Genomic DNA, 24348 nt, shown 5'->3' with positions numbered 1-24348 from the left:
ATTTGGGCTGCTTAGCATGAGTGTTGTAAGCCCGAGAGACTAGAGAGATTGATGACTGAGTGAGACCGAGGTCAAGTTATGAGTGATATTTAAGGGATCGGGTTGCACGCCGCAGCATGCTTTATTTATTCATGCCATGATTTGGCTTATTATAGTGCTTGGGCTGGATCGCCCCCTCCGGAGTCTGCACATCCACAGTGGGCGCAATTGCTAGCAATCATTTACATTTGGGATAGATCTGCCCTGGTTCATTTGCTTTGGGTTGGATATGCCCTGGTTTATTTGCATTGGGCTGGATCTGCCCTGGTTTTTCTTTTGCATATTGGGTTGAATATGCCCTGTACAGTACTGAGTGATTGAGTGTGCTGAGTATTAAGCATGAAGAGTGAGAATACGAGACAGTGAGATTGAGTACTCTGAGAGTGTGAGTACATGAGTTCATCACTGAGATACATTGCATTTGACATGCGTACTTGAGATACATGCATAGAGATGTATTTCCTTCTACTACCCGATTTTGGTGACATTTATGATTTCACCTGCGTATTTACATGTAGGCATAGAGATGTACTTTCTTCATGCTATCTGAAAAATAAAACATCTTATTTATTGTTGAAAGGGTTTTGGGAAAAATCACAATTTTCGAACTTACTCATATGTTTTTGGTATTTTCGGTGGAAGGTTTGGGATTTACTATTATACTTGAAAATCATGCCTATTTTCCTGTAACTGTGAACGAGTTGAGCATCTTATCTCTAAGTTATTTTCTCGTACCGATTTTATTATATTGTTATAAACTGTGGCTGGTTATTGGAGTTGGACTCTAACCCTTGTCCCATCTCGTCACTACTTTCAACATAATGTTAGGTTTGTTACTTATTGAGTACATGGGGTCTGTTGTACTCATACTACACTTTTGCACCGTGCGTGCAAATGTTGAATGCTGATGTTGCTGTATAGGGCGGAAGCTGGATTTGAAGATGTACCTGCATTTCGGTCATTGCTGCCTCCTGATCTTGGTAGCTTTAGAAGTTTAATCTATTCCTGTGTATTTCAAACAAATGATGTACTTTATTTCACACTAACTTTGTAAATTCTAAATCTTAGAAGCTTATGATTTGTACTACTAGTCCTTAGGAAATTCTTCTATAAAAGCAGTTGTATCATCATTTATTCTCTTAACAAATCTCATTAAATTGGATAGATGTTAATTGGCCTACCTAGCGGGCTGGGTTAGGTTCCATCACGACTAGTTGGGTTTTTGGTTCGTGACAAGTTAGTATCAGAGCTCTAGGTTCATAGGTTCTACAAGTTATGACCAAGTGTCTAGTAGAGTCTTGCGGATCAGTATGATGAGGTCCATACCTATCTTCGAGAGGCTACAAGGCATTTAGGATAAACTTCCCATCTTTCTTTCCTTATCGTGCGATATTGATTCAGCTTGAAGCGTAAATCTTTGAATTCCTTCCACGCATTCGTATGCGCATGTGAGCACTCGGTATCAGCTGTCCATCGACGTCTTGTGATTACATGGATGAGGTGCGAGATGTGATTTCTGTGTGCTGACGATGGGCCAGTCTAGAGGACTTGAGGGCGGGTTTTGACTATAGCTTGAGCACGGGGATTTCGGTTATGTGAGCACATGCTTTTGGATTTATATGTCCGGTAGTGTCCCTGTGAGTGGAATTTATGGCTCGATGAATGGCTGGATGGCTATATGATGAGTATGATGTGACTACGAGATGTGTTCAGATGGGTTGAATATGACGAGAAGAGTTTGCATGGGATGTGAAAAGGACTATTGGAACGAAGTAGCACATTCTGTCTTGATGTGACCTATAGTCTCGAGTTATGAGTGTGTTGAAAGATTTTTCATGTTGTTTAATTGTGGAACGAAGTAGATTTTTATGCCTTGTTGTGAGTTCAGACTCAAGGATATTAAGTGATGGCGTAGTAGTTGTGGCTATGAAAGGTTATAGAGAGATGTCAGTTTGAAGCTAAGCAAGTGGGTTATAACCTGCGAGGTAATCTACGGATGTGTGATCCTTATGATGTTGTGTGGAGGCTTTCTTTTCTACCAGTTTGTTATATTTGTGTGATATGAGTTTGGATCAGTTGTAATAGTTGACCTGACTATCACAAGGATGAATGCGAAGTTTGCAGATAATTTGAGGTATTAAAGGTTTTGTGTTATATGAGCTTATGAAGGATTGTGTTGAACTTCGGTGTGAGATCATGTCAGTAATAGAGTAGGGTTATTATGAGTTAGCGAGTGTTTTATTATATGGCTTTGAGCCAAGTGGGGGAGTCTGCTATTGACGATTTGAATACATGGTTATGTGTTGTACTGGTTTCGGTTTGAGGCACACTTGTGAATCGGATGTGACTTGCAGAGATTGAGACCGAGGATGACTTGAGTAAAGGGACTTCTGGGTACAGGTTATGTTACACCTTATGGGTATATGGGAACCATGGAATGATTGAGTTGTTATTGTGGAAGGTTTAGTATGCATGGAGTAGGACTTTGTTCGGTCATGTAAAGGTGGGGTTACTTCTTTGGGTAATATTGTGCTAATGGGACACATGTTGTTCGGCCTGTTTGGGCGGTGCAATTGAGATTCGGGCAGAGTAGATGACTCTTGAAAGGGTTCTAATAGATTCAATATTTATATATAGCAATTGAGAATTTTTCGGAGTTGTTTATGGCTAGGATATGAGATTTGCATTAGATGGTGTCGAGATTCACGGTATTTCTATATCATTATGGATTCTACATTTCAGTATCAGGAAGGTGAAGGAAATGGTTTTGGATTCACAAAAGGTCTCTTCAGAGTGGGTATCTCGGTTGTGGTACTTTTGCGGTGCTTGCGAGGGAATACAACGACTTATAGGCCTTAGGGCGGTATGGTTTTATTCTAGGATCTCTTGGGGTGAGTTTTGTTTGAGTATAATAGTATTATGGTGAGGAGGAGTGTCAACTTGACAATAATTCGGAAGGAACTCAGAGAAATAGTATAGCTTGGTAGTAGGTTGGATCAGCAAGGTAATAGATATGATCGATTCTTTGGGTACTTATGATGTGGTGAGTCTCTACAGCTGCTCGGTGGCAATACTCTTAGATTGGCGACCTGCGTGGCTTGTTTGAGTTACAGAGATTCAGTTCTGATGGTTTGGTTATGTGCAAATGGGTTTCAGACTGTTCTCGATGGTTTCTACCACGGTTTGAGATGGATATTTCCTACTAGCGAGAGGAGCATATTGCATATTGTGATTTTCTCCTGGGTGAGATCAAATGGAAGGTTTCTGACTGACCGAGTATGTATTCTGCTTATGACTTAGAGTTAATTTTGAGATTCTCGTACTTTTCATATGATGGCATGAGAAATGCGGTGTGTTGTGTGGGATTGAGATTTGCATGTGCAAGGTCATGGTTCATATTTGGAGGGAAGGTCATGAATTTTGGACAGCATGGATAGTTTCAGATATTTAGATGAATGTTATAACTACTTGGTAATTCTTGAGAAGGGTGCACATTTCAGAAGGCGCACCGTGTGTTGACTTACAGATACTTCATTGGTATTGCGGTACTCGCCTGGTTGATCGACTGCTGATGTTCAAATTTTGCTATGTGGCACAGAAGAATTATAAAAATATCTCTCGTGGGGATGATTGTGTATAAGAGATGTGTTAACTGTTCACGTGGTGGAGTTGGGATCGGCTATGGTGATTCATGTGTTCTATGGATTTGGAGACTGGGAGTTCTCGGAAACAAATTGTTTCGGAGTTGCAGACTGTGATGATGTGGCCAAAGATAGCTATATTGAAGCATGTACTATGGTTAGTCATGATGGACTTTTGGAAGGATATTTATCCAATTAGGGATGACAAAAGTTGATTTAGGGTTCATTGGTTGTCCTAATGAGGATGTGTATTCGACATCGAGTTGGATTGGTTGACTATGTACTGCTATAGTTGAGGGATGTGCCATTTGGTTAGTATTGATCTTATTTGTATCTGGTATGTTTTATGAGTTACTCTTCTATGATACAAGGGATGAGTCCATGGCTTGTTGATCTAATGAGTGGTTATGAGTTTCTGCGTGTTTCTTTCACCATCGACAGTGTACTAAGATTTTGAACGAGGAATTATTTGATATGAGGTTTATTACCGGCACCAGGTTTGTTTTGAGCAGTTATTGTGGTCAGAAGTTATTGCTAGAAGTATGCGAGTTATGCGATATATCATGTGATTGTGTCTTGTGTTATGGTTATGACTTGACGCAGCTTGTTTAGACTTATACAGTGTGTAGATGCAAGATTCGGGTCTTATGTGAAATTCCGGATATTGGAAATTAGATTCTAAGGTGTATGGGCTAAGGTTGAACTAAGGATCTTCTGTTATGTTGTGTCTCCAGGCTTATATGGATTAGGGTGACGTGGGATCACCCCCGCGTATGTGCATGGTAAGGTTACATGGCGGTTTGATGGCTTTGGAACAACTCTTGGCACATTTGAGGACAAACATATGTTTAAGTGGAGGAGGATGTAACGACTCGACAAGTCGTTATGAGCATTTGTACTTCGCTCGGTAGTTTGAGGGCATGAGTAACTCCATATGATGTATTATGACTTGTGTGAATCGTCGGTTTTGGTTTTCAGGCTATTCAGAATTGATTTGGAAGAATGAATTTCATGATTTAAGCTTTAGGTTGGAAGAGTTGACCAAGTTTGACTTTTTAGTATTTGTCCTCGGATTGGAGTTTTGATGGTTCTATTAGGTCCGGATAGTGATTTTGGACTCGGGCATCTGCCCGGATTTGCATTTGGATGTTTCTAGAAGGTTTCGGCACAAATTGGCAAAACTTAGAATTTGAAGGTTTGGAAAAGTTTATAAGTTTGACCGAGAGTTGACTTTGAGGATATCATATTCGGATTGTGGTTCCGGGAATTTAAATAGCTTCATTATGTCATTTGAGACTCGTGTGCAAAATTTGAGGTCATTACGAGTTGATTTGATATGTTTCAGCGCGCATTTTGGAAGTTAAAAGTTCAAAGTTCATTTACGTTCGAATTGTGGTGCGATTTGTCATTTCGATGTTGTTTTGTGTGACTTGAGGCCTCAAGTAGGTCCATGTAATATTATAGGACTTGTTGGTATATTTGTACGGCGTCCTGAGTGGCCCGAGTGAGTTTCGGACGAGGTTCAAATCATTTTTGTTTCATGTTGCATTGTTGAAGGTATGCTGGTTCTGGTTCCTCCACATTTGCGAAAGAATGGACGTAGATGCGAGTCCGCACATGCGGACAGTTGGTCGCAGAAGCGAGAAGAGGCTGGGTGAGGAAGATCGCAGAAGCGGAGAATTTGATCAAGGTGCGGATGCGCAGGTGCGATGATTTAAGGCCCCGAAAAATTTCACCCAAAACTCGGGATTTCGGGATGCCGAGGTAGACTTATGCGTTGATAATTCTAGAGAATCTTCATAGCGAGCTTGCTCACCGCGGTTCAGACTTTTTGGGTTGAACAGTGCGTTGGGGAGTTGAAGAAATTTGTTTTGGAAGTGCAGGGCATTTTTGCGGTCGCAGAACTGATTTGCGGACCGCAGATCTGCCGCATACTGAAGCAGAAATCTAGGCAAATTTTCGGACCATTATGCGGTCTAGTATGCGACCGCATAATCATTTCGCGGGCCGCACAACCCGTCGCAGATCCAGCATGAGAATTTTTGGAGGAAGGTTCTACGACGCATTATGCGATCACAGATTTGGTCTGCGGACTACTGACCAGTCGCAGAGTGAGGTAGAAGTGCCCAGTTCCGGAGGGCCATTATGCGGTACATTTTGCGGACTGCAAATCTGCATCGAGGCTTCATTTTTCTAATTTTTATAACCCAACCCTATTTTGATTAAAAGCCCTTGGGGCTCGTTTTGAAGGCAAAAATCTTATATTTTAGAGAGAAGTGAGAGCGTTCTAGAGAGAGAGGAGGAAACCCTAGGCTAATTGTTCATCAATCTTTGCTCAAGACTTGGAGAATTCACAAGGAAAACTCACAAGGTCTTCATCCAAGAGGTAAGGTTCTAACCCCCGTCTTCAATTTCGAGTTTGGGTAGTTGGGAGTACGATTTTTGGGTATGAGAGTTATTATTTATGCATGCATGTAGCTATTAGGATGGTGGAGAGGTAATTGAACTAGTATGAGTAAACTCTTGGTATTGACTTAGTTGTGGAGTAAAGCAAATCTTGTGGAAGAATCTTGTAATCAAATTCGCACACCTAGTGTTTGATAAAATGCACAATTGTGCAGAAACCATGAATATCTTCCTAATTTGTGTTCAGTTTTGCTATGTCTCTAAAAAGATCGAAGTTGCTAGGATTTTCAGAAATGTGTAGTGAATTAAGGAAAGCTTAAAGCGAGGTATAAAGGCTAAAATCGTTTAATGGTATTGGAATTCTCGTGTTCTTATAAAACTCCATCGTGTAAAGTTCGAATATGAAACGCTATTTATGTGGGGTATTCAAACAAGTAAAAATTGATTTTCGATTGGCATAACGTGTTAGAACCCTCGTGTATTAATGAATCTCTATTTTTGACTTAATATTTTTCCCCCTTTTGGAAAGAAGATCTTGTATGAAATCAAGGTGATCAAACATTTGTTTTTCATATGACGAAACCTTATGAACTTACACTGGCTAAGGCCAAATGTGCCAAATGGTTTATTTCAAAGGGAACTCTTTTGTACAAACTATTATCGTTTTGGAAACTCAAAGTGTGGCATTGTGAATACACCTACACCCGCATACATTGGGGGTGAGGCGACGGGGCCGCTTTCTGTAGAGTTATAGCATTGTGAATACACCTCCACCCGCATACATTGGGGTGAGGCGGCAAGGCCGCTTTGTGTAAAGGTAGTTGTAGAGGAACCCCGACTCACAAATTTATTAATGTTATTGAAAGCTCTTAATATATTTGCTATGGCCTTAACGGCTATCTAAGCCTTTTTTGTTACCATGATTCATCATATTCATGTTGTATTTTCAAGTCCTTGCAAAGATGTTTGGTTTTCAAATTAGTATTATTCGACATGTACTAACGTCTCTATTTCCGGGGCGCTGCATCTTTAATGGATGGAGGTGGTTCCACAACAGAGGGCATTGACCAGTGATAGCGGTACACTCTCTTCCCAGTTGACTTGGCGAGCCCCACTTCCTTTCGGTGTCGTGCATCCTTTTTTCTGTGTGTATTATGTTTTGAGGTATAGCCGGGGCCTTGTTGCCAGCACTATCATTGTACTCTTTTGTATCTATTAGAGGCTCCGTAGAAATGGTGTGGCTTGTGTATTGGTATTGGGAAAGTCAAGATAGTAATGTCGTATGTGTATTACATATTCCTCTTCAAACTATGAAAGTGTATGTATTTTGAGACTTTATAAATGATGTAACTAATGGTGATGGAATTAGTGTTGTTCATGAACCCTCTTGGTGTTAATTAATGAAGTTTATCTTCTCTTTATTTATGGGCAAGTTGGGTAGAAGGAAATCTAGAAGGCTTGCTCGACCTGGTTATCTCGGTTGAGCGCTGGTCGCACTCCCCGACGTCGGGGCGTGACAAACTTAGTATCCGAGCCTAAGGTTCAAAAGTGTCCTAGGATATCTCCGAGCATTGTCTAGTAGAGTCTTTCTTATCTGTGTGTTGTCAACCATATATATAATTAGGAGGCTACTTGGGCATTTAGGAATAATACCCTTCTTTTATGTTCTCGATCGTGCGATAAAGCTGATTGTAAGATTGTTCCTCCTTTAACTCGTGCTTTGCTCTAACTTTCAGTACATGGCACCTAGGAAGAAGGCAAGAACTGGTCAAGGAGCCAATGTCACCCCAGGAGTGGCAGTTGATTCTATATTTGATGATGTGGGTGAGCACCCGAGGGGTGAGGATATTCCCCCTATTAGTACACCGCCTGAATCTACTATTCCAGCACAGACTGCACCAGTTCCTACAACTACTGAGGGTGCAACGGTCCCTCCAACTGATATTCCAGTTCCACCTCTAGCTCCATCTTCCGATCCTGGTGTTTCTGATAGGGATCTTACGGGAGCCATACAAATGTTGGCTCAGATGGTGGCCTCCCAGGCCCATAGATCAAATGTTGCACCCACTTCTTCTAGTCAGCCAGGGGATTCCGCTAGACTGCATTGTTTTATGCAGGGCCTTAGCCCATTGGTTATCAATGAGGACGCTACAACTACCTTGAATTCTAAAATGAACTATGGTAAGATGGTGGCATTTTCTCAAGCCATAGAGACCCAAAATTGAAGAATAGAATGGAGCGTCAGAGCAGCAGCAATGCCCGGTCCACGGGCAACTTGAGTGGTTTTTTGGTGGGGGTAGGTCGGCATTTAGAGGAGGGTCATCTCAGTCATTCGCTTAGTCTTCGATGAGTGCACCACCATCCGGGCCCAGTCAAGGCAACAAGGGACCCCACCAGCAGGGTCGGCCTGAGTGCACTTTGGGACTTGCTTCATGGACCTACCTATATGCTCCGGGTGCGGTATGAGGGGTCACATTCAGAGGGATTGCTGCTCGTCCCGCCGGATCATGGGTAGAGGTACGGCGCAGCCAGCTAGTTCTGCAACTACTACATCCACAACACCTCCATCTCGAGGCACCCCAGCACCCGCATGGCGTGGTGCGGCTAGGGGTGGTGCACAGATTTCAGGAGGACCCAGTAGATTTTATTCTATGCGGAGGCATCGGGATTCAGAGGCTTCTCCAGATGTTGTCACAGGTATATTGACTGTCCAATCCGATGATGTATATGCTCTTATTGATCCCGGTTCCACTTTGTCATATGTCACTCCTTATGTTGCTATGGAATTTGGGATAGAATCGGAATAGCTTCATGAGCCGTTCTCTGTATCTACTCTGATTGGCAAGTCTATTATGGTCGCGCAGGTTTATAGGGATTGTGTTGTCAGGGTACGTGGTCGGGACACCCTAGGCGATCTCATTGAATTGGGAATGGTTGATTTTGATGTAATAATATGGATGGACTGGCTTTATTCATGTTTTGCTAAGCTTGATTTTCGAACCAGGACCGTTAGGTTTGAATTTCCAAATGAGTTAGTGATTGAATGGAAGGGGGATGATGTGGTGCCAAAGGGTAGGTTTATTTCTTACCTTAAGGCAACGAAGATGATTAAAAAAGGGTGTATCAACCATTTGGTCCGGGTTACAGACTCCGATATTGAGGTACCTATACTTGAGTCAGTGCCTGTTGTGAATGAATTTCCGGATGTCTTTCCGGATGAGCTCCCTGGGATCTCACCAGACAGGGAGATTGATTTCGGGATTGATGTGATGCCGGGCATGCAACCTATATCTATTCCACCCTACAAAATAGCACCAGCAGAATTGAAGGAGCTAAAAGAATAATTGAATGATTTGTTAGAGAAGGGTTTCATCCGGCTGAGTGTGTCACCATGGGGTGCACCGGTCCTCTTTGTAAGAAAGAATGATGGGTCATTAAGGATGTGAGTTGACTATCGACAACTCAACAAGGTCACGATCAAGAATAAGTACCCACTACCAAGGATAGATGATTTGTTTGACCAATTGTAGGGTGCTAGGTATTTCTCCAAGATTGATTTAAGATCCGGGTATCACCAATTGAAGATCAGGGAGCAGGATATTCCGAGAACAGCTTTCAGGAACCAGTATGGGCACTTTGAATTTTTGGTAATGTCTTTTGGGCTAACAAATGCCTCGGAAACTTTCATGGACCTTATGAATAGATTCTTCAAGACTTTTCTTGACTTCTTTGTGATAGTGTTCATTGACGATATTCTAGTATATTCACGAAGTCGAGAGGACCATGACGATCACCTCAGGGCAGTTCTACAGACTTTATATCAACATAAGTTGTATGCGAAGTTTTCAAAATGTGAATTTTGGCTTGAATCTGTTATATTCTTGGGGCATATCGTGTCCGGAGAAGGAATTAAGGTTGACCCGCAGAAGATTGCAGCTGTGAAGAATTGGTCTAGATCTACAACTCCAATAGAGATTCGCAGTTTCTTGGGCTTAGCCGGTTATTACAGGAAATTATGGAGGGGTTCTCCACTCTTGACCCTCCGTTGACTAAATTGACACAGAAGGCGATTAAGTTCCAATGGTCAGATGCTTGTGAAAGGATCTTCCAAGAGTTGAAATCAAGATTGACTACGACACTGGTGTTGACCCTACTCGAGGGTACAAATAGGTTTTTGTTATATTGTGATGCTTCAAGGATCGGATTTGGGTGCATATTGATGCAACATGGCAAGGTGATAGCTTATGCCTCTAGGCAATTCAAGAATCATGAAAACAACTATCCAACACAAGACTTAGAGATCACGGCGGTGGTTTTTGCACTGAAGATTTGGCATAATTATTTGTATGGGGTCCATGTGGATATATTCACGGACCATAAGAGTCTTCAATATATTTTCAAAAAGAAGGAATTGAATCTGAGGCAAAGAAGATGGCTTGAGTTACTCAAGGATTACGACATCGATATTCTGTACCATCCGGGGAAGGATAACGTTGTGGCATATTCTCTTAGCCGGAAATCTATGGGTAATTTAGCTCACTTGGAAGCATATCAAAGGTCGTTGGCCAAGGAGGTTCACCGGTTGGCTAAGTCCTCCTTGCGGACTCTAGTGAAGGAGGGGTGATTATGCACAATAGGGCTGAATCATCGCTAGTTGTGGAAGTCAAGGAGAAGCAATGCACCGATCCACTGTTGGTACAATTGAAGGAGGGGATTCATAAACATAAGACCATGGCCCTTTCCCTTGGTATGGATGATGGTACACTAAAGTACCAAGGGCGACTATGTGTTCCAAATATGGTTGGCCTTCGAGAAAGAATCATGTCCGAGGCTCACACTTCTAGGTATTCTGTGCACCCGGGATCTACAAAGATGTATCATGATCTTAAGGAAGTCTACTGGTGGAATGATATGAAGAGGAATGTAGCAAACTTTGTGGAAAAATGTCTAAATTACCAGTAAGTAAAGGCCGAACACCAAAGGCCCGGTGAGTTGGCACAGAACATAGAAATTCTGATACGAAAATGGGAGATGATCAATATGGACTTTGTGGTGGGACTACCTCGCACGCCTCGCAAGTTTGACTCAATTTGGGTGACTGTGGATCGACTCACGAAATCATCACTTTTTACTTGTTAAGGCTACCGGCACAGCAAAATAGTATGCTCAGTTGTACATAAAGGAAATAGTCAGGTTGCATGGCACTCTAGTTTTTATTATCTTAGATCGGGGGGCACAGTTCACGGCTAATTGTTGGTAGAAATTTCAGCAAGGTTTGGGTACTCAGGTAAATTTTAGTACAACTTTCCATCCACAGACCGATGGGAAAGCAAAGCTGACTATTCAGACGCTTGAGGATAAGTTGCGAGCTTGTGTAATTGACTTTAGGGGTAACTGGGATATTCAGACGCTTCATAGAATTTGCCTACAACAACAATTATCATGCTAGCATTCAGATGGCACCGTTCGAGTCTTTATATGTTAGGAGATGTAGATCTCCCATTAGGTGGTTCCAGATTAGGGAAGCAGAGTTGATAGGGCCAGACCTCGTGCATCAGGCTATAGAGAAGGTTAAGATTATTACAGAATGGTTGAGAACTGCTCAAAGTCGTCAAAAGTCCTATTCGGATGTGCGTCGCAGGGATTTGGAGTTCAAAAAAGATGATTGGGTATTCTTGAAGGTTTCCCCTAAGAAGGGTGTGATGTAGTTTTGTAAGAAAGGAAAATTGAGTCCGAGGTATGTCAGATCGTACAAAATCATTCAAGGCGGTGGGGCCGGTTTGTGTAGAGTTGTGGTATTTTGAATACACTTCCACCCGCATACATAAGGGTGAGGCGGTAGGGCTACTTTGTGTAGAGTTTCTGGTATTGTGATTGCACCTCTACCCGCATACATTGGGGTGAGGCGGCAAGGCCGCTTTATGTAAAGGTTGTTGTAGAGGATCCCCGACTCACAAATTTATTAATGTTATTGAAAGCTCTTAATATATTTTCTATGGACTTAACGGCTATCTAAGCCTTTTTTTGTTACCATGATTCATCATATTCATGTTGTATTTCCAAGTATTGCAAAGATGTTTGGTTTTCATACTAGTAGTATTCGACATGTACTAACGTCCCTGTTTCCATGGGCGCTGCATCTTTAATGGATGTAGATGGTTCCACAACAGAGGGAATTGACCAGTGGTAGTGGTACACTTTCTTTCCAATTGACTTGGTGAGCCCCACTTCCTTTGGGGGTCGTGCATCTTTTATTCTGTGTATATTATATTTTGAGGTATAGCTTGGGCCTTGTTGCCGGCACTATCATTATACTCTTTTGTATCTATTAGAGGCTCTGTAGACATGGTGTGGGTTGTGTATTGATATTGGGAAAGTCAAGATAGTAATGTCGTATGTGTATTACATATTCCACTTCAAACTATGAAAGTGTATGTATTTTGAGACTTTGTAAATGATGTAACTAATGGTGATGGAATTAGTGTTGTTCATGAACCCTCTGGGTATTAATTAATGAAGTTTATCTTCTATTTATTTATGGGCGAGTTGGGTATAAGGAAATCTAGGAGGCTTGCTCAGCCGGGTTATCTCGGTTGAGAGCCGGTCGTGCTCCCCGAGGTCGGGGCATGACGGATGAATTGGAAGAGCAGGTGCGAAGGTCTACGTAGAAGCAAAGTTTTGTTACGGCAGGTGCGAGGGGTACTGGGCCAAGCTGTATCCGTAGAAGCGAAGAATCTTACCATAGAAGCGGGGGTCACAGATGCGACAGTGTGACCGCATGTGCGGACTTTCTGGGCAGAGGCTATAAAACTCGAGGTTTTTGGTTCTTTTATCATATTTTGAGATTTGGGGCTCGGAGTAAAGCGATGTTGTAGGCACGTTTCATCACAAGGATCGGGGTAATTGTTCTATACTCAGTTTTGATTATATTTCGCGAATCTATCTTCATTTTTGCCAATTGGTTGATGAATTTTAAAAGGAATTGGTGGTTCTTGCCTAAAGTTTCATAAAGTGTATTTTTGAGTTTCGAACACCGATTTGGAGTCGGATTTGAATGAAACTAGTATAGTTGGACTCGTAATTAAATGTGTTATTGGATATTATAAGTTTTGTCGGGTTTCGAGGGGCGGGCCTGGATTTGACCTTTTGGTTGACTTTGGACTTTTGATTAAGGTTTCGACCTTTATCACTTGGAATTGTTTACTTGGTCTTTATTTGATGTATTTGAGTTGCTTTGGGCTAGTTTCGAGCAGTTCGGAGGTCGGTGTGTGCGAAATGGCATTTTTGGAGCATCGTTTGGCTTGCACAGTATTAGATTTGGCTTGTTCGAGGTAAGTAACACTTCTAAACTTGGTGCTGAGGGTAAGGGTGGCATATGGGCCAATTAGGACCGGGCCCGGCCCAGGACCGCAAGCCCAAATAGGCGGTGGGCCTAAACAGTCTTAACCGGATAGGATCGGGACAGTAGGGAGGTGGGCTAGGTAGTGGGCCGGTCCCATAGGCGAGGCCCGCGAGACTGGGACTGGCTGGGAAGTGGGCCGGTTCAAGCGGTCCTAAACGGGCTTATCCGGGCCCAACGGCTAATTTTTTTTTAAAAATAATCTGCCACATTATAGCCGTTATGACATTTAAAATATTATCGTTTTACCTGCCAATATAGCCGTTGGCTATTTATAAAATAGCCATTTAACCCCCCAACTTTGTTTTAACCCCAAACTTTTTATAATTACACTTTTTCCCTATTTTCAACTATAAATACCCCCTCATTATTTCATTTTTCTCACAAAATCATCAATCTCTCTCTAATTTTCTTCTATAATTGCTTACTTTATTGATATAATTTTTGTAAAATTGTGAAGTGGTGAATTGAAGTCTGTAGGTCTTCAACGATAATTAATTTTCAACAAGTTGTTCGTCAATTAGGTCACAATTTTATAATATAATTTACAAGGAATTGTCTTAGATATTGTTATTACCATTTTTTTTCTCTAACTTCTATAAAAATATTTATAAAATAGAAAGTATCCATTGGGCCCACTTAGGCCCACTTGGGCCCACTTAACCCGGGAATATTAGTTCGTGGTCCCGGTCCGGTTCCAATAAGAAACCCGTGAAGCCCGGGACCACTTAGGACCGGCCCACTTAGGACCGGGCCCATGAAGCCCACTTAGGACCGGCCCCGGCCCACATGCCACCCTTAGCTGAGGGTATGAAATCCCGAATTATATGTTATATGATTGATGTCGAGGTGACGCGCATGCTAGGTGACGGGCGTGTGGGCGTGCACCGTGTGAATTATGATTTAGTCGATTCCATAGAACTGTGTAGCTATCTTATCTGAACATTTTTATTGTACTCTATATGTTAGGGTACTTGAGCTGTGATTCATGCTAGAAATCATGTTTAGACTATATGCTGCTACCACTGGGACCCACAGTGGTCGTTCTTTGCTGATAAGTTATTTGCTTAATTGCAGTTATGTACTCAGTCGTATACATCGTTACATATCATATCTTAGTCTCTGTTATTATGTATTGTCACATCTCATATCATTGATTTGTGATGCGTAGCATGAGTGTTGAGAGCCGTAGAGACTGGAGAGATTGATGACTAAGTGAGGTCGAGGGCCTGTTGTGAGTGATATTTATGGGATCGGGCTGCACGCCACAGTAGGCTTTATTGATTTATGCCAGGGTTTGGCATATTATAGCGCTTGGGCTGGATCGTCCCCTCCGGAGTCTGCACATCCACAGTGGGCGCAATTGCTAGCAATCATTTATATTTGGGCTGGATCTGCCCTGTTTTATCTGCATTGGGCTAGATCTGCCCTGGTTTATTTGCATTTTGGTTTATTTTGCATTGGGCTGGATCTGCCCTGAGTATTGAGCATGAAGAGTGAGAATACGAGACAGTGAGATTGAATACTATGAGAGTGTGAGTACATGAGTTCATCACTGAGATACATTGCATTTGACATGTGTACTTGAGATATATGCATAAAGATGCATTTCCTTCTACTACCCGATTTTGGTGACATTCATGATTTCACATGCGTATTGACATGTAGGCATAGAGATGTACTTTCCTCATGCTATCTGAAAAATAAAACATCTTATTTATTATTGAAAGGTTTTTGGGAAAAATCACAGTTTTCAAACTTACTCATATGTTTTTGGTGTTTTCGGTGGAAGATTTTGGATTTACTTTTATACTTGAAAAGTATGCCATTTCCCTGTAACTGTGAACGAGTTGAGCATCTTATCTTTGTGTTATTTTCTTGTACCATTTTTATTATATTGTTTTGACTTGTGGATGGTTATTGGAGTTGGACTCTGACCCTTGTCCCAGCTCGTCACTACTTTCAACCTAAGGTTGGGTTTATTACTTATTGAGTACATGGGGTCGGTTGTACTCATACTACACTTCTGCACCTTGCGTGCAGATGTTGGATGTCGATGTTGTTGTGCACAGCGGGAGCTGGATTTGAAGATGTACCTGCGTTCCGGTCATAACTACCTCTTGATTTTGGTAGCTTTAGAATTTTAATCTTTCCTTTATATTTCAAATATATGATGTACTTTATTTCATACTAGCTTTGTAAATTCTAAATCTTAGAAGCTCATGATTTGTACTACCAGTCCTTGGGAAATTCTTGTATAAAAGCAGTTGTATTATCATTTCTTCTCTTAATAAATAAATTTGATAATTGTTAATTGGCTTACCTAGCAGTTGGGTTAGGTTCCATCACGACTAGTTGGGTTTTTGGTTTGTGACAGTTCTGAAACGACATATACGCGAGGAACATATCGCTCATATGTAGTGGTATGTGCTGGTTTTGGTTAGTGGTAAAGGTGACTCCGTCACGAGGATAGTTATGAACTGTGTTAGTAGAAACTGGTGGGTTTTGCAGCGTTTGAACGTAATTTGGTACGTAAAGAGTGTGTATGGGAGGGTTTGGTGGGTTTGCAGGGTTTACTGGAGGTATAATCTAGGTGGTAGGGACTGAAGTTAGGGTATTGTTGGCTTGGCGAGTAGTAAAAGGAAAGTGGCCGGGGATTGAATCAAGAAAAGGAAAACGGGTTGGTTGTGAGAGTGTCGTCATGGCCAGATGTGTCAATTCCCAAATGTGTTGTACTTCCTCCCTCAATGATTCCATCTCTTGGATCATCCAAGCTATATGTTCTTCATTCCTCATATCATCCTTCTTTCCCGATCGCCCCGGGCTATCAGCTATTACTAGAGCGTGTTCGGTCGGGTTATTTGTCGCAGACATCTTCCCTTTTGAACTTAAGTTGTACGGTGGTTCCGCCAGTTTTGGGTCAATACAAACCAACTTTCTTTGGGGAATAATAATAAAGTAAGAAAAGAAAAGAAAGAAAAAGAAAAAGGACAGAAGTCGATTTTAATATTTGCATAAGTAATAGGCACACAGAGCAGTTAGTTCACGTATTCAGGCAAGCATGTTTTCCTAAGGTTCGAGGGACCTCTCTTTACCGTAGGTAGGCCTAAGTTGCGAGTATTTGCCAAACCATTAGATTCGACGCATTCAAATCCGAAGCAAATTTTGGTTTTCATTGATAGTATTTAGATTGTAATAGGTGGGAGTAGAGGTTATATCATTTTTTCCAACATTCATAGAATTACACGGGCTCAAACATACTTGCCCATAGGGAAATGAGAAATTTTGGGATAAAGATACAAAGTGGGGAAAGGGGTGAAATCAACAAACTTCTAGTAACCATCCCCAGAATCATTTCCGATCTCTTTTTCTTTTTCTTCCGGTTCTTCCTTTGGGTGTTCTTCAAATCCTTCTTTATCAACATTGAACTCGGGTTCTTCCTCTAGATATTTCTCCGGCTCCATCTCAGACTCAATCTGGATACACTCAACTACTCGGTCATCATCGTCGGCATGTGGTAGCATGTGATTTATCGACCTTGGGACCACTTGGCGGTGCATGGAGGTAGTCACGAGGTAGTGTGTCAAGATATCATGATAGATTTGCAAAGCCTCCACTGCATCCTACAGCCAGGCTATTCCTTCCCTACTTGGTCGGGCTATCTTTCCTTCTTCATTGATCCAGACATAATATTCTTGAGTGCACCATGAAATCTAACCCATTGGCATTGTGACTAGATCATTCCACTCCTCCTGAAGTCTACTTATCCTTGGTATTGGGATCTGCTTATTGTATTCGTCTTCATATAGTGTCGTCCTCATCCAGAGAGGTACATCATGAATCAACCCGAACTGCCTGAGAACTCGTAGGGATGATTATGGCTGGATGACGTCATGTCCTATCAACTCGATAAAATACTTCAGGGGAGTCCTTAGGATTGCCCTTCCGCTCAGCCGTGACATCTTCAAATTGATCCACTCCCCGCTTAAGTTGGTCAGCATCTTTCTCAATTCTTCCTGTCTGTGTCGGGATACCCAATGCCTTATTCTCTCATTGTGAATTTGGGTTATGTTGATAATGCCCACAAAGTGTCAACCATGGCCTCTCGCTGAAAAAAGTGTTCTGTGGCCCAGATTTGAAGCAGCATGTTAAATTTCTTGAAGAAGTCATACCCTCGGGAACATGCAGACAAAGCTCTAAGAATTTCTGCTAACACCATGGATACCAAAGTGGCATGGAGGTTGCCCCGGAGTGTTGCCAAAATAACAGGCATCAAATAGATATTGTTCCGTCCTCTTCTTTGCGGGAAAACAAACAGTCCCAGTAATGCCAAAGAGAAGGTTATGGGTCGGAGACTTTCCCACGGTGCATGATCACACTAAAATTCTCCCAAGTACCATTCATAGATTTTACAATGTCTGAACCTGTCGAACAATTGTTCTAGGCTTACCCATCCATCTTCGATGTTTCTCAAACCTCGACTGCTTTCCAGACCCAAAGCATCAAGAAACCTGTAACCGGGCATGATGACTGGTAGTATCAATTTCCTCCCTGTAAATGGCAACTCCGTTAAACTGGTAACTTCTTCCAATGTTGGCATCAACTCACAATCAGCGAACCTGAACATTACTTTGGCCGGGTCCCAGAACTCGATCAACAAGCGAGTAAGCACTTTTTCAGCTCAGATGTTTAGCATGATAATCAGTGCTCCTAGGTGTGTCCTGATTTTGTCTCTATGCTCTCGGCGGATGTTCTTCCACCATTGCTTTAGCTTGCGTGGCGCTTCCATCACCATATTGATCTCGGGGATGTTTTTGTTAATTTCCATTTTTAAAGGGCTCGAGAAAATGGATTCGATAAGTGTTTGCTTCAGATCTTAAGTGTTTCGTCATGATTGGTTTGTCTTTCTACAAAAGTTATGTCGATGGGTGCATGATCCGTTGACATTAGGGTGGCTTTCCTAATTGTGTGACAATGCCAAGGACCGACTCACCTAAGGTTTATGCAACATGACCTATGTTTGCTAGAGTATAGTATTTCCTAATTTTGAGTTGAACTGAATACTGCTAGTAGTTATGTTAGTTGACCTGACAAAGCTATTCTCTGAAACTAAATAATTTTGAAAGATGGTTCGGAGTGGTGTAAAAGAAAAACCTCACACGCCATTGTGTGTGATAGTGTACGCCCAAGACTCGATAGGAATGAGTGTGATGACAGCGTATAAATAAAGCAGTAACATTTAATAATAAGCAGATAAGTACATAATGAGCAAGTTAGGCAGGTAAACATACAATTGCAAATTAAACACAGTTATAGCAGTTTACAAATAATTCTAGTTCTAGTCTAAATCTGCTAAGGTCAGAACCTAAATGTGAAATCCTCAATAGAGTCGCCTTGTTGTTGCACTCTATTTTGCACGAGTCAAAACAAGATTCAACTTGTGGTTTCCCTGTTGATGATAAAAGAATGTCGCCACCTAACATTTAAAGGTATACTTGGGTACCTATTTAATTACTAAGATAATTCCTTTATTAGTCTGCTTAACTAGTGTTAAAGATATGGCATACTGTATATCTAATTCAGAGCTTATTACTTGAAAAGAGGATATGTAGTTTTAAAAGGAATATAGGTTTATAAAAGGCTTTTAAGAAAGATTTTGAAGTATGTATATAATATTGTGTTTATAAAACATTTGAGATGGGGCTAAGTTATAAAACACTTTGTATTTAAATGGTGTGGTTGTTTATAAATCTAAAGTAAGGGTATTGTAAAGGATTGGGTCTAAGATATATCTTAGTTTTCAAACCTCATTTTAGCTTTGAAAAAATAGTTAGAAGTCTCTTTGATAGGGCAACAACAGTTGTTTGATTTTTATTTTTTGTAGAAAAGCTCGATTAAAAGTCTAGTTCTGTTTCTTTTCTTTCTTCTTTTGAAAGAGAAGACTGTCGTCCTTTGCTAAAGCTGTTTTGGTGTCAAAAACCCTCATAAGAAATTTATAGTAATAACATAATAGTGTAAATGTTTAATGAGTTAAGATTATTTACTACTAAGTCTAATGCTTCTTTTAATCCTATATTTTTAGGGCTTTCCTAGATTAACCACACAATTCAAAGATATAAAATAACATTCAATTAAATATGATAAGTGTTATATACATGAGGGAAATAAGGACAACAAACTTTAATAAAGCAGTAAAGGAAGAGAATAGACTCTGGTTTGGGCCTGAAAAGAAGCAGGACCAGCAAGTAGCGGGAACATGCAGTAGTGACTTCAGACTCCAATGTGCGCAGGTACAGGACTTGGGCCTAAGTTCTTTGAGAACTCGGCAGGTCAAATGGTAATACATGTTCAAAAAAAAAGAAGAATGTCATTAAATATTCTTTTCTATGCACATAACTACACATGAAATAAAATAGTATGGGTTTAGGATAAATTAAAGCAATCAATAGCAGTCAAAAATATGAAAACTAGGGTAGACTCACAGATGATAAAGTGATTCACAATGAAAGCCTTTTGTTGTCATTAAGCACTAAGCCTAAAAAGGAGTAATAAATGTCAATAGATTAGAGGCTAAGGGTAGAATTCCATTCATGGCCAAAGTATTATTTGGATCCCTGATACTTCAAAGTTCACAAGGGTCTCAAGGCCTAGGGCAGTGCTTGTGTAAGGGAGAGTAGCTCAATCAAGAACTAAACTCTACTCCCAAACACCCCTAACTATTCACACTCACTCTTCCCTAAAGGTTTAGGTGCCAACGAGGCATTCAATGTAGATCCCCATGCCACAGTGATACCATACCATAGAAGTATATGCATTTTTTATAACATTTAATACAGAATACCATAGGATCATAAGACATTCAATCACACTATTATATCCACATTTTCAAAGCTAAGTGTATGATTCACTGTGAACACCATAACATGTTTGGCATGCTCAAAAAATAACTTTAGGCATACAAAAGAAATAATACTGGCAAATTACTTTAAGAACCCAAACACCTGGACCATATGTCTTAAGAGTAGAGTAATTGTATGGTTCAAACCTGTAGAGTTCCTGGGCATAGATACATCCTCTTAATAGCTTTCAATTAGGTTAGTCAAAGATTGTTTTAACTTAAGTCTTATCTTCTAGCATACACAGAGGTTAACAATTTCAATGGAAACTTCTAAAGAATATTAGTAGATATGTAAGTTAATAACTTCAATTAAAACCTCTGAAAAAAGTATTTGTAGATTTACAGACTAACAACCACAATTAGAACTTCTAAAGAGTATCAACAAAGTTATAGATTACAACTTCAATTAGAACCTTTAAAGAGTATTAACATGGTTACAGATTAACAACTTCAATTAGAACCTCTAAAGATCATTAACATAGTCTCAGGGTAACAGTCCTATCTCATTCTAAAATAAATGTCATGACCACATCTTTATAAAATCTCTTATCTTGATACTAATATAATTGCAGAACAACGCATGCTCTTATACTCAAACAATAGCAACAGAAGATTCACCTCAGGTTTACAGGTTAGGCCTAGTTCATTTAAGGTGAGCTTAGTGAAGTTTTAAGGAAAATGTGGACATGTACATGATTATGAAAGACAAGCCGAAGTTTTGAGGAACAAATAAGTCCAGGGTATCCAAGGGAACACCCACATGGGAAACATAGCAGAAGTCATATTATTACAAACATGAATTATGATGTTATCCTCATAGAATCAGGCTAGCAGTGTCACTTCATGAATTTTAGTAGAGGGCAGTGATTACATTAAGGATCTTGTTAGGCAGCCAAGTGTGGGATTTCAGGTATAGTGAAACCTAATTTCAGTACTTTGGCACAACAAATGAAATATCAGCACATGAACATGTTTTAACCCAACCTCATGACTTAAGTCAAGTATATGATAACCTTCAGAATACACACAAAGATGATACATGAATCTAATCAGCTTAAGACATGTTTACATACTATGATCAAACAACTATGAGTTTAATCAGATGACCAATGACCTTCTAAAAGTTAACAAAATCACATAGGCATGCCAGAAAGAAGAGATAGGTTAAATGTCATGAATTTGTATTCCAAAACTAAGATGACAGTCTCATTTAACCACTAAACAAGTTCACATTTCATTTAAATCTAGGTTATCAAGTGAATAACTACAAAATGCAAATAATACACAAGGCAGATTAGTATAACAGACATGGTAGGTTTAATAGAACATGAGAGGAGATATGAAGCTAGCCATTAGGATTGTTTGAGAACTCTTTAGTTATTTTCAAAGCTTAACAATAGAGATAGGTTATCAGATATTCATTAGGTCAATACATAGTTCTAATCTCAACAACTTATGATTCCAGAATTAATTTATCAACCATATACCATTAATAAACACATGAAATAGAAACAGTCAGCCATTAGCACAATGTCAACAACATCATAATAGAACGAATCATGCTTGCCAATTCGAACAATTTAAGAAGAGTAAAGTTGAGGTTATACTGACCTCCTTTACGGCAGAAAACCGAACAAATGTCTAATTTAGCCGTTAGGGAAACCAAAAACTCAAACTTTCAATTAGTAAGCAAGCTCAGAGAGGAAAACATAAATTGAGTAAGAACTCAGACTTCAATTGAAAATTTCTAAATGGTACTATACTGTGTATTAATTTCTTCAGATGTTAGGTGTCGTTGGTGATTGTTAGGTGAGAGCATTGAAGATCCTATTTATAGTGTCGTTCAATAACTTAGGGTTTCAACAGATTCAAATTATGAGTGGAACATACCGATGAGTTGATGATCTGAGCATAATCGGGTAAAATCAGAAAGAACAAAGGGGAAAAGCAGTGTTGAGTTTACCTGAGCATGAAGAGGTCGACCGTTGAAGCCTTTGGACCAGTGGTCAAACCCTAATGTTCAGAGGTCACTGCGTTTGACCTCTGGACAACGAATAATGATGATGAAGCTGAAGATAATAGCCATGCATGCTCCGACTCGATGGAACAGAGGAATGATTGATGGATTTTCAGGTTGCATACTTTAGGTCTAGGGTTTCAGATTTGGGATTCAAATTGAATCAATGGAAATGGAATGGAAATCGGCGAGATTCGCGGTTAGCATGGACAAGATGGATGTTTTAGGGCTTGATTTGTGACCTTGCTCAAATTTCTGCAAGATTTTAGGATTGATGGTGTTGATGGGGATGAGAGAAAAGAGAGAGAATTGGGAAATGAGGGCGGCCATTTGGTCGAAAGTGATTAGGGTTTAGGGGGTCATCTCTAAGTTAAGACTGGGAGATGGAACGTGAGTCGTTGGATCATTTGATCAACGACTCTGATTATTTTGATAATTATGCATTTATAAATGATTTAAATGGGAAAAATAGATGGCCGTTGGATTTTTGAGATCCAATGGCGGAGGTAAAACACAACAACCCTTTTAAAAATGACCAAAAAGGAGATTAAATTAGATCCGTTGATGATATGGATCAACGGTTGAGATGATATGTGTTTGTTTTGTGAAAGAATCGGACGGGCGACGTGTCAAGCTCTGATTGGTTTAAAGGGAATGGCAAGGATTTTCAAGGTGGATTGGAGGGCTTGTTTGGACTGGTTCAATTCCGGATTGGGCCTATGTAGGGGGCTAGTTTTAATTTAAAAATGGCCAATTTGTCTTTAATTAAAGAATTGTAATTATAGACTTTTAGCCTTTAACCGCTTGAAATTAATTTTAATAAACTTAATTATTTTCAATAAAATGTAGTAAAAATTATAATTATCAAATAGACTGCTAATTTGTAAAACACCTTGTCTTTTACATTACGACACCAATTTCAAATTATTAACATAATAGTCTAATTAATTAGAAATTAAGGAGTAATTAATGAAGTTAATTATAAATCCTATGTGATGTATATAAAGTTTATATTAATAATCTTAAAATAGTAAGCATGATATATTTATAATTATAATTATAATAATACTAATACTAAATTATTAATTTTAAAACTACTAATGCTTAATTAATTTTGTGAAAATATGTATTATTGATTGAAATTATTTTCAAAACATACATTGCAAATTATTAAGTATAAATAAATTAATTTTAAAGGGGAGGGTCAAAATTGGCCGTCAACAGCACCTCAATTCAAGCTTAATTAACTAATCAATTTTCAACCAGCACAATTCATGCCGAACCATGTCTAACCAACTCGAAATGACCTCTAATTTTGCACACAAGTTTCAAATGACATAACAAACCTATTCCAACTCCCGAACCAACAAATCGAATCCAAGAGTAAAATAGTGCGCCTTGTTAGAGTAAATATATATATATATATATATATATATATATATATATATATATATATATAAGTGTCAGTTCAAGACCGATCAAAAGAGATATCATGAATCCAGATGAATTCCATCTGAAAGAAAGACACGAGAACATGATCAATCTTTTGTCAGGGAAGGCTTAGGACTATTCAAACTTGCGGTATGAAGATTATTTCAAAAGAAACATTTACATCAAGTCATGGCAAGAAGGAACATTGCCCTACATACATTGTTTGTGAAGCTAATTACGTTCCATGGATCCTCGAACATTTTATGGCGATTATCTCCAAGCACAAAAACTCTTTCTCAGTTTCGAGATTACTTCGCTTCCAAGGAGTCTCCAAAATTATCACAACAAGAAGAAAGATGATAAGAGAATGACCATGAGATCCTTCACATTAAATTCGTTGGATTCGCCTTTGATTTGGCTTTGGATAATATGCGAACTCTTAGAGAGAATTTTTGGGAGTGTTTTGGGAGAGTTTGAAGTTGTTAAAAATCGTGTAGAATGAAAGAGAAAGAGAGTT

The 24348-nt window shown here is 39.9% G+C and overlaps 1 protein-coding gene across 1 annotated transcript; it reads left to right on the top strand.

Annotated features, from left to right (window-relative positions):
- The first annotated feature begins 10817 nt into the window (after window positions 1–10817).
- LOC138893871 (uncharacterized) lies at window positions 10818–11794 on the top strand. Its single transcript, XM_070178538.1, has 2 exons — window positions 10818–11044; window positions 11494–11794. Exons 1-2 carry the CDS (start codon window positions 10818–10820, stop codon window positions 11792–11794), a joined length of 528 nt encoding a protein of 175 aa, XP_070034639.1.
- The last annotated feature ends 12554 nt before the right edge of the window (window positions 11795–24348 follow it).

This window comes from Nicotiana tomentosiformis, chromosome 6, assembly GCF_000390325.3.
Source record: "Nicotiana tomentosiformis chromosome 6, ASM39032v3, whole genome shotgun sequence".
In the NCBI taxonomy this organism is placed as follows: Eukaryota; Viridiplantae; Streptophyta; class Magnoliopsida; order Solanales; family Solanaceae; genus Nicotiana; species Nicotiana tomentosiformis.
The sequence above is the reverse complement of the archived record's forward strand: the minus strand, read 5'-3'. Positions and strand labels throughout refer to the sequence as shown.